The following is a 16238-nucleotide window of genomic DNA, read 5'->3' as shown; positions in this document are numbered from 1 at the left end:
TTTGATTTGCATTTCTCATCAACATTAGTCTTGGTGAGCATCCTTTCCTGTGCTTCTTGGCCATTTGTATATCTTCTTTGGAAAAATGTCTATTCAAGTCCTTTTTCCATTGTTTAATTGTGTGTCTTTTGTTGTTGAGTTGGAGTTCCTTGTATATTCTGTATATTAAACTTTTACATATGACTTACAAATATTTTCTTCCATTCTATAGGTTGTCCTTGCACTCTTTTGATCATGTCTTTTGATACACAATTTTTTTTTCTTTTTTTTTTTGAGTTGGAGTCTTGCTCTCTTTCGCTCTGTCTCCAGCCCAGGCTGGAGTGCAATGGTACAATCTTGGCTCATTGCAATCTCTGCCTCCCCAGTTTCAAACCATTCTCTCACCTCAGCCTCCCAAATAGCTGGGATTACAGGCATGCGCCGCCATGCCAGGCTAAGTTTTGTATTAGTAGAGAGAGGCTTTTGCCATTTTGGCCAGGCTAGTCTCAAACTCCTGACCTCAAGTGATCTGCCCACCTTGGCCTCCCGAAGTGCTGGGATTACAGGTGTGAGCCACTGCACCTGGCTGAAAAGTTTTTAATTTTGATTAAATCTAGTTTCTGTATTTTTTCTTCTGTTGCTTGTGCTTTTGTTGTCATATATAAGAATTTAAATTTAAGGTGGTGAAAGTATGTTCCTGTTGTTTTTTTCTAAGAGTATTATGGTTTTAGCCCTTCCATTTAGGTTTTAATTTTGAGTTAATTTTGTATATATGAGATAGGAGTGCAACTTCATTCTTTTGCATGTGGAAATCCAGTTATTCCAGCACCGTTTGTTGAAGAGATAATTGTTTCCTCATTGAACAGGTGTGGCGTGCTTGTGGGAAATCAGCAGGCTGTGGGTGTATGAATTTGTTTCTGTATTCTTAATACTATTCTGTTGGTCTGTATGTCTATCCATATTTCAGTGTCACACTAGTTTGATTGCTGTAGCTTTGTATATGTTTTGAAATTGAGAAGTATGTCTTCCAACTTTGTTGTTGTTCTTAGGATTGTTTTAGGCATTTGGGGACCGTCTGTGTTGAGTCTTCCTGTCCTTGAACCTGGATTCTCTCTCCGTTTGTTTAGTTGTTGTCTTCCCCTGATTATTGAGGTATAATTGACAAATAAAAATGGTATCTGTTTAAGGCATACAATGGGATTATTTGATATACATATAATTTATCAAGTTAATTAACAGGTTCATCACCTCACATAGTTACTTTTTTGTTGTGAAAACACTTAAGATCCACTCTTATGGCAAATTTCTGGTATACAATACAGTATTATTAACTGTAGTCACCATGGTGTACATTAGATTCCCAGAACTTATGCATTTTCTAACTGAAAATTTGTACTCTTTGACCAATTTCCCTCCCTTCCTTCCTTCCTTCCTTCCTTCCTTCCTTCCTTCCTTCCTTCCTTCCTTCCTTCCTTCCTTCCTTTCTTTCTTTCTCTTTCTTTCTTTTTCTTTCTTTCTTTTCTTTCTTTCTTTTTCTTTCTTTCCCCCTCCCTTTCCCCCTTTCCCTTCCCTTCCCTTCCCTTCCCGAATCTCGCTCTGTCACCCAGGCTGGAGTGCAGTGGCGTGATCTCCGCTCACTGCAACCTCTACCTCCCTGGTTCAAGCAATTCTCGTGCCTCAGCCTCCTGAGTACCTGGGACTACAGGCACTGGCCACCATGCTTGGCTAATTTTTTTTTTGAGAGGCACTGGCCACCATGCTCAGCTAATTTTTTTTTTTTTTTTTTTTTTTTTTTTTGAGACAGAGTCTCACTCTGTCGCCAGGCTGGAGTGCAATGGCACAATCTCAGCTCACTGCAACCTCTGCCTCCTGGGTTCAAGCGATTCTCCTGCCTCAGCCTCCTGAGTAGCTGGGATTACAGGCACGCACCACTACGCCTAGCTAATTTTTGTATTTTTAGTAGAGATGGGGTTTCACCGTGTTGGCCAGGATGGTCTCAATCTCTTGACCTTGTGATCTGCCCGCCTTGGCCTTCCAAAGTGCTGGGATTACAGGCATGAGCCACCATGTCCGGCCTAATTTTTTGTATTTTTAGTTGAGACAAGGTTTCATCATGTTGGCCAGGCTGGTCTCGAACTCCTGACCTCAGGTGATCCACCGACCTCGGCCTCCTAAAGTGCTGGGATTACAGGCATGAGCCACCATGCCTGGCCTGACCAATATCTTTCCATTCTCCCCACTCCACAGCCCTTGGCAAATACTGTTTTACACTCTGCTTCTATGAATATGACTTTCTTAGATTCCACACATATGAAATTGTAACAGTATTCATCTTTCTATGGCTGGCTGGCTTCACTTAGCTTAAGGTTCCTCAGATTCATCCATTTTGTCACAAATCGTATTTCCTTTTTTTTCCTTCCTTCCTTTTTTTTTTTTTTGAGACAGGGTCTTGCTGTGTTGCCCAGGCTGGAGTGCAGTGGTGTGATCGTGGCTCGCCCAGGCTGGAGTGCGGTGGTGTGATCGTGGCTCGCCCAGGCTGGAGTGCGGTGGTGTGATCGTGGCTCGCCCAGGCTGGAGTGCGGTGGTGTGATCGTGGCTCGCCCAGGCTGGAGTGTGGTGGTGTGATCGTGGCTCGCCCAGGCTGGAGTGCGGTGGTGTGATTGTGGCTCACTGCGGCTATGATCTACCTCCTGGGTTCAAGCGACCCTTCTGAGCAGCTGGGACCACAGGCATGCACCACCATGCCCAGCTAATTTTTTGTATTTTTGGTAGAAATGGAGTCTCACTCTGTTGCTCAGCCTGGTGTCAAATTCCTGGGCTCAAGCAGTCCTCCCACCTTAGCCTCTCAAAGTGCTGGGATTACAGACATGAGTCAGCATACCTGGCTCCCTATTTTTTATGGTTGAATAACATTCCATTGTGTGTGTGTCTGTCATATTTTCTTTATCCATTCATTTATCATTAGACACTTCGGTTGTTTCCATATGTTGGCTATTGTGAATAATAGCCAAGTGAACATGAATATTGCAGTGAACATGGGGGTGCAGACATTTCCTTGAGATACTGACTTAAATTTCTTTGGGTATATATACCCATAGTGGAATTGTTGGAGCATATGGTAGTTCTCTTTTAATTTCTTGAGGAACCTCCATTCTGTTTTCCATGATGTCTGTACCAGTTTTATCTAGTTACTTTTACATTTCTTGTCTTTCTTTTTTATTTAAGAGATTGGATCTTGCTCTATTGCCTAGGCTAGAATGCAGTGATACAATCTTAGCTCACTGCAGCCTCAGACTTCTGGGCTCAAGTGATCCTCCCACTTCGGCCTCCTGAGCAACTGGGACTACTCAGGTGTGCACCACCATGCCTGGCTAATTTTATTTTATTTTATTTTTTGTTGAAACTAGATCTCATTATGTTGCTCAGGCTAGCCATGAACTTCTGGCTTTAAGTAACCCTCCTACCTCAGCCTCACAAAGCTCTGGGATCACAGGCATAAGCCACTATGCCTGGCCTCTTTCTTTCTTCAGAATTTTATCATTTTCCAGCCAGGTGCAAGTGGCTCATGCCTCTAATCCTAGCACTTTGGAAGACGGAGCAGGTGGGTCACTTGAGACCAAGAACTCTAGACCAGCCTGGCAAACATGGCGAAACCCCAACTCTACTAAAAATACAAAAATTAGCTGGGATTGTTGTTGTGCTCCTGTAGTCCCTGCTACTCGGGAGGCTGAGGCACAAGAATCGCTTGAACCTGGGAGGCAGAAGTTGCACTGAGCTGACATCACGCCACTGTACTCCAGCCTGGGCGACAGAGCAAGACTCCATTTCAAAAAAAAAAAAAAAAAAAAAAAAAAGGTTTTCCTCATATACATATTATATTTGTTTTGTTAGGTTTATACCTAAGTATTTTGGAGTTTGGGTTTTTTTGAGGTTAATGGTTGTATTAATCTGTTTTCACATTGCTATAAAGATACTACCCGAGCCTGGGTATTCTATAAAGGAAAGAGGTTTAATTGACTCACAGTTCCATATGTCTGGGGAGGCATCAGGAAACTTACAATCATGGTGAAAGGCAAAGTGGAAGCAAAGACCTTCTTCACATGGCAGCAGGAGAGAGAAGTGCAGGCAGGGGAAATGCCAGATGTTTCTAAAACCATCAGATCTTGTAAGAACTCACACACTATCACGAGAACAGCATGGGGAAAACCACCCCCATGATCCAATCACCTCCCTCCCTTGACACGTGGTCCCTCCCTCAACACATGAGGATTATAGGTTCCTCTCTCAACACATGGGGCTTACAATTTGAGATGAGATTTGGGTGGGCACACAGAGCTAACCCTATCAATGGTATTTTGTTTTCAATTTCAAATTCTACTTGTTTATTGCCAGTATATAGGAAAGTAATTGATTTTTGTATATTAGCCTTTTATCTTGCAACCTTGCTATGTTACTTATTAGTTCCAGCAGTTATTTTTCGGTTACTTCTTTCAGATTTTCTGTATGGACACTTTTGTCATTTGTGAACAAAGAGGTTGATTTCTTCCTTCTCAATGTGTACACCTTTTATATTCTTGTCTTCTTGCATTAGCCAGGACTTCCAGTATGATATTGAAAGATAGTGGTGAGGGGACATTTGATCTTAGCTAGAAAACTTGTAGTTTCTTACAAGTAAGTGTGTTGTTAGTTGTAGGTTTTTCGGTTTTTCGTAGATGTTCTTTATAAAGTTGAAGAAGTTCCCCTCTATACTTAGTTGAGTGTTTTTGTCATGAATATGTTTTGGATTTTGTTACATGCTTTTTTTGTATTCATATGATCATGTGGTTTTTCTTCTTCAGCCTGTTGATAGATTACATCAATTGATTTTTGACTGTTGAACTAAACTCACATACCTGAGATAAATCCCGCCTGGTTTTGTTGTATAATTCTTTTTATGCATTGTTGGATTTGATCTGCTAATATTTTGTTGAGGATTTTTTCATATAAGCTTATGAGCAATATTGAGATGCAGTTTTCTTGCGATGTCTTTGTCTGGTTTTGGTATCAGAGTGATGCTGGACTCACAGAATGAGTTAGAAAGTTTTCTTTCTGCATCTGCCTTCTGGAAAAGATTGCAGAGAACTGGTATATTAATATCTTCCTTAAATGTGTGGTGGAATTCACAAGTTGAAACCTGGGCTTTATTTGCTTTTTAAATTATGTAGGAAATAAAAAGTGGAATTAGAAACCAAAATACTCAAATCCTGGTTTTTATATTTGCCCATGTAGTCATCTTTACTAGATATTTATTTCCTAATGTAGCTTTGTGATACTGTCTAGTGTTCTTTCCTTTTAACCTGAAGGGCTTCCTTTAGCATTTTTCTGTGGAGTGGGCTTGTTGGTACTGAGGGCCTCAGCTTTTGTTTATCTGAAAATGTCTTAATTCTTAAATTTTCTCTCATTTTTGAAGGACAGTTTGCCAGATATGGAATTCTTGGTTGACACTTTTATTCTTTTAGCATTTTAATATGTTATCCTACTGTCTCTGGCTTTCAGAGTTTCTGCTGAGAAATCACTGGATAATCTTAATGAGGATTCCTTGACATAATGAGTGATTTCTTTTTTGCTGCTTTTAAGATTCTCTTTTGTCTTTCAGTAATTTGACTGTAATATGTCTCAGTGTGGGTCTCTGAATGTATTCTTATAGTTAGTTGAGTTTCTTATATTTCTAGTTTCACATCTTGCATCAAACTTGGGAAGTTTTCGGACATTGTTTCATCAAATTATCTCCTTGCCACTTTCTCTCAGTCTTCTCCTCCTGGTGCTCTCATCCTGTGTGTATTGGTTCACATGTTAGTGTCCCACAGGTCCCTTAGGTTCTGCTCACTTAGTTTTTTTATTTTCTCCTCAGAGTAATTTCAATTGTTTTATCTTCATATTCTCTGATCTTTCTTCTGCCTGCTCAAATCTCCTATTGAACCCTTGTAATGAATTTTTCATTTCATTTATTATACTTTTCAGCTCCAGAATTTTTCATTATTTTCCTGATTTCCTTTAGTTCTTTGTCCAGGTTTTCCTTTACCTCTTTGAATATATTTAAGAGTAGTAGTGTTTTAGGCCAGATGTGGTGGCTCCTGCCTGTAATCCCAGCACTTTGGGAGGCCAAGGTGGGCAGATCGCCTGAGATCAGGAGTTTGAGACCAACCTAGCCAATGTGGTGAAACCCCATCTCTACTAAAAATACAAAAATGAGCCAGGCATGGCAGCGGGCGCCTGTAGTCCCAGCTACTTACGAGGCCAAGGCAGGAGAATCACATGAACCTAGGAGGCAGAGATTGCAGTGAGCTGAGATGGCGCCATTGCAGTCCAGCCTGGGTGACAAGAAGCAAAACTCTGTCTCAAAAACAAAACAAAAAAACCCCACTAGTAGTGTTTTATAGTCTTTGTCTAGTAAGTTCAGTGTCTATGCTTACTTAGGGACAGTTTCTTAATTTTACACCTTGTAATTTTTTTAATTGAAAACGGGGTATTTGTACATTATAATGTGGTCACGCTGGCAGTCACATTTTCTTCTTTTCCCAAGCTTTGTTGTTTTTTTTTTTGATACTGAATGTCATATATGTTTGTCTAGTGTCTTTTTGCAATTACTTTTCCAGAGACTGTATATTTCTTGTCATTTGTGGTCACTGAAGTCCCTGTTTCTTTTCTTGTTTCTTTCTTTCTTTTGAGACAGGGTCTTGCTCTGTTGCCTAGGCTGGTCTGGAACTCCTGGCCTTAAGAGATTCTCCCAAAGTGGCCTCCCACAGTGTTAGGATTACAGGCGTGAGCCACCATGCCCAGCCTGTTTCTTAATTTGTGTATTTGACAGAAATTTTCTTAAACACCAGGAACTAAAACCAAGAAACAACAAACAAGAAAACTCCTGGTCTTGAAATTGACTCTGTGTTGGGGAGTTTAAAGTTTTCCCAGGTCTTTTGTTTTGTAATAGTGTTTTCATTTTCATTCAACTTATTTTCTAATTTCCCCTCTCAGATCTTTTCTGATCGTGTGTCTTGTCCTAGGCATACATGTGTCTTTCTGAATTCCCCCTATTCAAGGGTGCTTTTGAATGCACTAATTTCCTAAAGACACTCTCTCCTTGTTTTTTTTTTTTTTCTCTCCCATGTCTTAGGTGGTTTCAACAATAATCTTTTGGCCAGACATCTGCAGGTTGTTCCTCTGCCTTACCATGATTTTGAGAAATGCCTGCTACATTTCCAGCCTGTACAAGTTCTGAGTTAGGTGGAACAGAGATGTGTTCCTTGTGTCAGTCCTTCAGGCAGCCCACAGACAGGTTAGAGCAGACTTATGCAGAAATTTGTGAATGAGGTCTGCTCTGCTTCCTCCACAACCTGGGAGGGAATGGGACAAGTATAATTAAAAAGCTACAAAGCTTTCATACCATTTTATTTTATTTTATTTTTTGGAGACAGAGTCTTACTCTGTCACCCAGGCTGGAGTGCAGTGGCACGATCTTGGCTCACTGCAACCTCCTTGTCCCAGATTCAAGCAATTCTCCTGCCTCAGCCACTGAGTAGATGGGATTACAGGTGTGCACCACTCTCGGATAATTTTTGTATTTTTAGTAGAGACAGGGTTTTGCCATGTTGGCCAGACTGGTCTTGAACTCCTGACCTCAGGTGATCCGCCCGCCTTGGCCCCCCAAATTGATGGGATTACAGGCGTGAGCCACCACGTTTGGCCACTTTTTTTTCCCTTTTAGAGACAGAGTGTCACTATGTTGTCCAGGCTGGTCTCAAACTCCTGGGCTTAAGCAATCCTCCCACTTTGGCCTCCTGAGTACCTGGGACTACATTGTCTGTCTTTTTATTGATTTGTAGGGCCTGGCTTGTGACTTGTGACTTGCCTATTTATTTCCTTTCCCTTTTCCTCTCCTTTCTCCTTTGTTTTTTTTTTTTTTTTTTTTTGAGACAGAGTTTCACTCTTGTTGCCCACGCTGGAGTGCAATGATGTGATCTTGGCTCACCACAACCTCCATCTTCCGGATTCCAGTGATTCTCCTGCCTCAGCCTCCTGAGTAGCTGGGATTACAGGCGCACGCCACCATGACCAGCTAATTCTGTATTTTTAGTAGAGACATGTTTTTTAGTAGAGACGTATTTTCTCCATGTTGGTCAGGCTGGTCTTGAACTCCTGACCTCAGGTGCTCCACCTACCTTGGCATCCCAAAGTGCTGGGATTACAGGCATGAGCCAGCACACCCAGCCTCTCTCTCTCTCTCTCTCTCTCTCTTTTTTTTTTTTTTTTGAGATGGAGTCTCACTCTGTTGCCTAGAGCAGTGGTGCAATCTTGGCTCACTGCAACTTCCGCCTCCTGGGTTCAAGTGATTCTCCTGCCGCAAGCCTTCCGAGTAGCTGGGAGTACAGGTGCCTGCCACCACGCCTGGCTAATTTTTGTATTTTTTAGTAGAGATGAGGTTTCACCATGTTGGCCAGGCCGGTCTTGAACTCTTGACCTCAAGTGGTCCGCCTGCCCAACCTCCCAAAGTGCTGGGATTACAGGTGTGAGCCACTGTGCCAGGCCACGTTTTTATTCATGAATGGATTTTAGATTTTTTCAGGTGTTTTCTCTACGTCTGTTGAGATGTTCATATAGTTTTTTCCTTTAATAATTTCATTGGTTTTCACATGCTGAAATCAACCTTGAATTCTTGGGATAAACCCCACTCGGACATGATGTATTATTGTTTTTATATATATTGCTGGACTTGATAATATGCCTTACTTAAAAAGTAAAAATTTTTCATTTTTGTTTTTGGTCTGTATTCTTTTCTGATGATGTCCTTGTCTTGCTTTGGTATCAGGGTAATACTGGTCACATAGAGTTAAGTTGGAAACTCTTCTAGGAGGGGAGATTTACTAGTAATTGAGGTCCTCTCTGTGCTGCTTTACAGATTCCATTTCCTTTACTCCTTAGAATTATGCTAGCGGAACCTTAGGTCTAAAGGCAAAGTAATTTCTCAAGGGCACATCGCCATCACCAGTGGAGCCAGAATCTGATTGGAAGCTCTGAGGACTCTCTAAGACCAGCCCCTGAATGCTGCCTCCCACTGATGGCTCTCTGCGGCAAGGCCAGCTGTGTCTCAGCTGGCGGCAGCCCTTCGGTCTGTCTACAGTTGAGTCTAGTCCTGGGCCTCTCTGGCCAGTGACAGACAGGTGGATTCTTCATCTTCCCTGTTTCCTGGAGTTTGAGGGATCCCTGTTATCATTCTGCAATGAAGAAACGTTGGTGCCTCCACACAAACCAGCTCTGGATGGCTGCTGAGGACAAATTCCCATTGTGGATAGAACTGGGAATTGCCTGGATACTCAGTATGGATAATCTCTCTCTTTCTAGGATGCTTGGATATTAATTCATCTGTGAAAGGGGCTCGTTTTGTCAGATTCTGTGATGCATTCAATATTCCACTCATCACTTTTGTTGATGTCCCTGGCTTTCTACCTGGTAAGTTATTGACAGAGTGGGGGCTAGGAGAGTTGCCTTTCCCAGTGAGGTGCCCACGTTATTTGGAGATCTTGCAGAACTTCCTGAGGACTTGTGACTTCTCCATATATTCTGGGTGTCCAGAAGATAGGACTGTGTAAGGAATGGCCCTCTCCAGAGGTGGGAAAGACCTCACAGCTGAGAGTGGCAGGATAACCATGTGAGGACTTGTGGGTATCTAGTAACTCTTCCTCATGTCTAGGCACAGCACAGGAATACGGGGGCATCATCCGGCATGGTGCCAAGCTTCTCTACGCATTTGCTGAGGCAACTGTACCCAAAGTCACGGTCATCACGAGGAAGGTGAGGACCTCATGTTGGAGGCCATGACCCTGCTCACTTTCCTACAGCATAGCCATGGTGGGAGTCTGGCAGAGTTTTACCAGGGCTGGAAGGAGTATACCTTGCTCATCCTTAAAAAGATGTCTTGAGGACGTTGTTCCCAGCCCCACAGAAATGTCTTTGGGTTTTGTTTTTTTGTTTTTTTTTTTGAGATGGAGTCCAGTGGTGCGATCTCGGCCCACTGCAAGCTCCGCCTCCCGGGTTCACGCCATTCTCCTGCCTCAGCCTCCTGAGTGGCTGGGACTACAGGCGCCTGCCACCACGCCTGGCTAATTTTTTTGTATTTTTAGTAGAGACGGGGTTTCACCGTGTTAGCCGGGATGGTCTTGATCTCCTGACCTCGTGATCCACCCGCCTCAGCCTCCCAAAGTGCTGGGATTACAGGCGTGAGCCACCGCGCCCGGCCATGTCTGTGGTTTTTTAACACAAGGGAACTGAAAGCAGCAGTGGGAAAAAGCCAGAAAAGATAATGAGCATTAACTTTGAAAGGTCTTACAGACCATGGGCCTTCAGGAGACCAGGGGGCTACTCTTGTTCTTTGTCCCCATTTTATCTGGTTTCCTGGGGTCTTTCAGGGACATGAGCTGGGTGTCTCAGGCTCTAACATTCAGCATTTGGATCTGTTTTAGGCCTATGGAGGTGCCTATGATGTCATGAGCTCTAAGCACCTTTGTGGTGATACCAACTATGCCTGGCCCACCGCAGAGATTGCAGTCATGGGAGCAAAGGTGAGGGCCTCTAGCTTTTCCCTTTCTGGGTACAAGGACTCGACTCTACCAGCCAGAGCTCAAGGCATAGCTGGAAAGTGTTGGAGAGAGGCCAGGGCCCCTAGGGTGAGCCAGGACTGAGGCGAGTGAGACCTAGACCTTGGCAAGTCTCCTCCTGGGGCTCCAGAGACATCTCTGCCTCCTGTCCTATATCCTTTCTTCAGGCCCACACTGGTGTCTTCATGCCAAGGTGGGTGGGGCAGGTGAAAGGAAAGTGAGAGGAGTCCAGAGTGGGTTTCAAGATTGTAAATAAAGGGGGCAAAGGGTTGAGTCAACTGAAGTCACCTTCAGAAGGATTGGACATTCTCCCAACTCCACCTCAGCTTCCAGGGAGGGCCCCAGAGCTACTCTTTTAAGGTCATAAGAAGCTAAACTGTAGGTCTGACCCCATTGACGTCGGACAAGGTACTTCCTGTTGCTTGACCTATTCCTCGCTCCTTCCCTGCTTTGAAGTAGCTATTGTGGTTGAATCAGATAACTTGCAGGTCCCCCTAGAGTTATAGGTGCTCTGTAAGTCTAGAGGACTTATGGTTGCTCTGACTTGAAGGCCAGTCCTTCTAATTTCCAGTTCTATCTGGCCACCTCTGGCCACCGAATTGTATACTCAGGTCTCAGGATACTGAAAAAGGGAAGTACTGCTTTTAATTCCCCTCGATACAAGACTGTGGGTTTAATAATGGAAAACAGGGCTAACATCTTTGGCTCAAAGAAGTATGATGAGTGCAGATGGAGATGGTAGAATGGGCTCTGGGGAGAGAAGCTACTGACTTTTGCCTGACTACCCCTCATTGGGGCCACAGGGAAGCATCCCATCCCGTCATGCAGCCCCCTGTGTCATGATGGTCAGCCCCAGGCAGTGCCTCCCTCTATGTTGTGGCCTTTAGAGATGGCACTTCCCCCCAGTACACTGATTTACCAAGAAATTTGCAACCACACACAGTGATAATGAGTTGAAGGAGATCTGTCCAGGTTGGGACGACCAAAGACGTTCACGAACTCCTCTAATCACAGGGTGCTGTGGAGATCATCTTCAAAGGGCATGAGAATGTGGAAGCTGCTCAGGCAGAGTACATCGAGAAGTTTGCCAACCCTTTCCCTGCGGCAGTGAGAGGTAGGGGACTGTGGTGAAGAGGGCAGCTTTGTTCGGTCACTTGCTCACTCTTTCTCTACAGAAATTGTCACATAACTGCCTTTTTGCCTTTGCAGTCTAATCTGTTGACTAGTGAGAGTTGAGACTGTCCCTGGGCAAGTCATCACTTAGGACTAAGGACAGCAGAACAGATTGCTTTGGTACCACGATTAAAACAACGTTGCCGAAGTGTGTTAAATTTCTAGGTGTTGTTTCAGTTGTCTAGTGCCGTGCAGAAATTCACGCTATAACTCAGCTGCTTAAACCAACCACCATTTCCCCCACCTGCTTATGGTTCTGTGAGGTCCACAATTGGATCTGGACCCAACTGAGGGGTTCTTGTGCTGGTCTTGCCTGGGGTCCCCCACACAGGTATAGTCATTCTGTGGCTTGACTGGGGCTTGACAGTCTAAAATGGCGTCACTTACTTGGCAGTTGCTGTTAGCTAGACTCACTCCCCACATGGCCTCTCACCCTTGAGGAGGCTAGTCCAGGCTTCCTTACCCTCATGGTGTCCCGAGAGTAGCAAGGGGGCAAAGGGAAACTGAGGCCTAGATTTGGAAGTTGCACAGTGTCATTTTTGCCACATGTTTTAGGCCAAAGAAACTCACAAGGTTACGTGAAGGAATACAAATCCACCTCTTGATGACAGAAGTGGTAAAGTCACATTGCAGGACTTGTGTACAAGGATGGAGGAATTGTTGTAGCCATTTTTGAAAATCTAGATGTATTTTCTTTATTTCGTATTGAATTCATTGTGGCAGGATGGAGGCATTGGAGCAAGCAGGGTATAGGGAGGGTGTCAAATTTTCCTTTTCTTGCCAAGTGCTCCTAGGCCAGGTGGGGAGCTGTCAGAACAGGCCAGCTCTTGGGATACAAGGGAGGATTCGCAGGGCTTACCCTCTCTGTATCAGGTTGGACGCTGCTTGTACTGCTGGCCCCAGGGATGATGCCCAGGCTGAGCAGAAGGTTGAAGGGTGGCATCATCTGGGGATACAGATGATCCACTCCCTTTTCTGTGCTTCACCAGGGTTTGTGGATGACATCATCCAACCTTCTTCCACACGTGCCCGAATCTGCTGTGACCTGGATGTGTTGGCCAGCAAGAAGGTACAACGTCCTTGGAGAAAACATGCAAATATTCCATTGTAAACAATTCAAAGGAAAAGAAACCAAGAACTGAATTATTGTCTGCCCAATCACATCCCATTCCTGCCTTTTGAAATCATGAAACATGGGAATTCAAATACTTGGATAACTTAGAATAACAAAGTTTATTAAATTCTAGAAAGATCTCTTTTGTGCCTTACTATGAAATTATTTACTTTATTAAAAATGTTAAGTTGTATTTTTTGAGCATAAATTCAATTTTTTATGGTGGAAATCTGAAAAATCAATAGAACTAGAAAGAAAAATAGTACACAGTGTTACCACCTAGAGCTAATTTTTATTTCACATCTCTGGGTATTGTTCTTTTTCTCTTAGGAATTAGTTTTTTATCCATAGGTGAGATATATAATAAGCTTTTAAGGCACAGTATTTCTTAGGCTTCAGTTTCCTTATTTTTAAAATAGGGATAATATAATATGCCCTTTCTATCTCCTAATTCCCCCATGAATTGAGGATTAAATGTGATGTTTGCAATTGTGGAATATGTGTTTAGCAGTACAGATGCTCAATAAGACATAGCACCCTGTGTTGACTCAGGTTATTTCCAGAAATGTGTTCTTAAAATTTTTAAACACTTTTTAATTGTGAAAATTTTCAAGCCTATAGAAATGTTGCAAGAATTGTATTGTATCCACTTTACCTAGATTCTCCAGTTGGTAACATTTTCTACATTTGCTTTATTTCTTCCACACTTAGATATATCTAATAATACATAATATGCATATATGTCTAATTATATCAATATAATTATATTGATATATAATTATATCTAACATAATTTACATTATGTATTTATACATTATATAATTATATAATTGTATAACATATACAATATAATTATTTAATTGACCCCTTTGAAAGTCAGTTGTAGATTCGTGACCCTGTGTTCCCAAAAACTTGTGTGTATCTCCTAGGAACAAGGTCCTTTGTCTTACATAGTCTGTCGTTCATGACGTTGACATTTTTGAGGAAAGCTTACTTGCTGGTTATTTGGTAGGGTGTCCTTCAGTTTGCGGTGTCTGTTTCCTGAGGTTTAGATTCAGATAAGACTAACACATATTCCTTTCAGTGCATCACATTAGTAAGCACATGATGTCAGTTTTTCCTGCTGTTGGTAACTGATTCTGATCACATGGTTAAGGTCATGGCTGCAAAGGTTTTTCCACGGTAGTTACCATTTTCTCTTTGTAACTGATAACTAATTTGTGGGGCATTATTTAATCTTGTCTGTCAATAAACTTTCACCTGGGCCAGGTGCGGTGGTTCAATCCCAGCACTTTGGGAGGCCGAAGCGGGCAGATCACCTTAGGTCAGGAGTTTGAGACCATCCTGGCCAACATGGTGAAACCCTCTCTCTACTAAAAATACAAAAATTAGCCAGGTGTGGAGGTATGCGCCCAGCTACTCAGAAGGCTGAGGCAGGAGAATCGCTTGAACCTGGGAGGCGGAGGTTGCAGTGAGCCGAGATCACCCCACTGCACTCCAGCCTGGGTGACAAAGCTAGATTCTGTCTCAAAGAATTAAACAAACTTTCACCAATAATTTTAGTATTCATTGATGATTCTTGCCTCAATCAATGATTCTGCATTGATTACAAAATGTTGTTTCTAACTCTTATATCTATATTTATTAGTTGGAACTCTAGGTAAGGAAGAGCTTTCTTTTCTCCTGTTTTTGTTTTCTTAGTATCATTTTGGACTTGATTTTTTTTTTTTTTTTTTTTGAGACGGAGTCTCGCTCTGTTGCCAGGCTGGAGTGCAGTGGCGCAATCTCAACTCACTGCAACCTCTGCCTCCCAGGTTCAAGTGATTCTTCTGCCTCAGCCTCCCGAGTAGCTGGGCCTACGGGCGTGCGCCACCATGCCCAGCTAATTTTTGTATTTTTAATAGAGACGAGATTTCACCATGTTGGCCAGGATGGTCTCGATCTCTTGATTTCGTGATCTGACCACCTCAGCCTCCCAAAGTGCTGGGATTACAGGCGTGAGCCACTTGGACTTGTTGGCATGGCTTGCCTGGACTTGATTTTTAAAAAATATTTAATGTTACTCATTTTGATGCTTAAAATGACCCGATTTGGTTAGTGGGAGCTCCTTCAACCTGGCTCCCCAGGTCCTTTTAATATATCCCACTGATTTTTTTAGTATTTCCTTATTTTCTGACAAGATGATGCTCTAGGCTTATCTTATATTTTCCTTGCCCAACCTGGGAATCAGCAATTTCTCCAAGGAGTTTCTTTAATAGGTATGTAGTAGTATATAGTAGTAGTTTCTTAGTTTCTTTTAGTAGGTATGTCATTTAGAAGCTAAAATTGTCACTAAGTGTTCACATTGATACTGGAGTATCATTGCTTTGAGGCATTTCAGCAGACAGAACTAGGAAAATTTATGCAAATAAGTGTGTATATATATGTGCGACACGTATATATGAATACATATTTGTCGTACTTTTAAATCATGAGTTCATACTGAAACTTCTAATCCAACACCATGGGTGCTTCTTTGCCTTCCTCCATTCTGTATTGTCTCTCTCACCACAGCAGTAATAACCCTGGCTCCCATTATTCTCAATATATTTCACTCATTTGCTCAGTGCTACCATAAATACAAGTTTCAGAATCACTACAGCTCTATCAACAATAAACCTTCTAAAGTTCAAGACTTCTTTGTAGTTCATTTTGTCTTTAAACTGAAGATATATGGTTAAGTTACCTGAATTAGTAACTGAGTGGTTATCAATGTGAATTAGTCATTTTTGTTTGTAAACTACTTTAAAGCCTTTCCTCCTACACTGTTGACTTGATTTTACTAAGTAAAGCATTAATAGTTTTACCAGAACTGGAGATTAAGTTTGAGCATAAGGACCAACCATGGAGTGCTGATCCAAGATGCCCCCTGGGCATCCTCTGTGGTGAAAACCCAGGGCCCTCCCACTACTGATGGCTTTCCCTTGGCTCCAGAGATCTGTAAGCATTGCTTGGACAGTGAATCATTATTTCAAGGTCAACTTAATGTGTGACTGTTTATTCTCCTCTTTTCTCATTTCAAAAATATTTTCCCCTACCCCCCATTCCCAGTAGCCCTTAAGAGTCATTTTTTTTTTTTTTTTTAATTTTAAAATTTTTTATTTTTATTTTTTAAGCATCTTTCTGCTCTCCTTCAGTCACCAATCCTAGTTGGGCTCTAAGGACTTTTGCAGCAGTCTCTTCACTGATCTCTGTGGCCTCCCACTAAGCTGTAAATCCTGTTCTCAGCTACCATACTAACTCCAGATCCATATTTTGTTGCATTCCTCTGCTCCAGCACCACTTTCAGAGCTCCCTGTTCTTCA

General features: G+C 42.5%; 1 protein-coding gene across 2 annotated transcripts in view; it reads left to right on the top strand.

Moving 5' to 3' along the window:
* Positions 1-13034, top strand: part of PCCB (propionyl-CoA carboxylase subunit beta) — a 92799-nt gene extending 79765 nt beyond the window's left edge. For both annotated transcript variants that reach the window (XM_008009044.3, XM_073023596.1), the window contains 5 exons: positions 9355-9462; positions 9704-9804; positions 10473-10571; positions 11622-11721; positions 12770-13034. In XM_008009044.3, the coding sequence (XP_008007235.2) occupies positions 9355-9462; positions 9704-9804; positions 10473-10571; positions 11622-11721; positions 12770-12891 (530 nt within the window). In that variant the 3' untranslated portion in view covers positions 12892-13034. The remainder of the gene's footprint in view (positions 1-9354; positions 9463-9703; positions 9805-10472; positions 10572-11621; positions 11722-12769) is intronic.
* Positions 13035-16238: the final 3204 nt, after the last annotated feature.

The sequence above is a fragment of the Chlorocebus sabaeus genome, chromosome 15 (assembly GCF_047675955.1).
Source record: "Chlorocebus sabaeus isolate Y175 chromosome 15, mChlSab1.0.hap1, whole genome shotgun sequence".
Lineage (NCBI taxonomy): Eukaryota > Metazoa > Chordata > Mammalia > Primates > Cercopithecidae > Chlorocebus > Chlorocebus sabaeus.
Note: the sequence above shows the minus strand (reverse complement) of the source record. Positions and strands in the feature narration are given on the sequence as shown.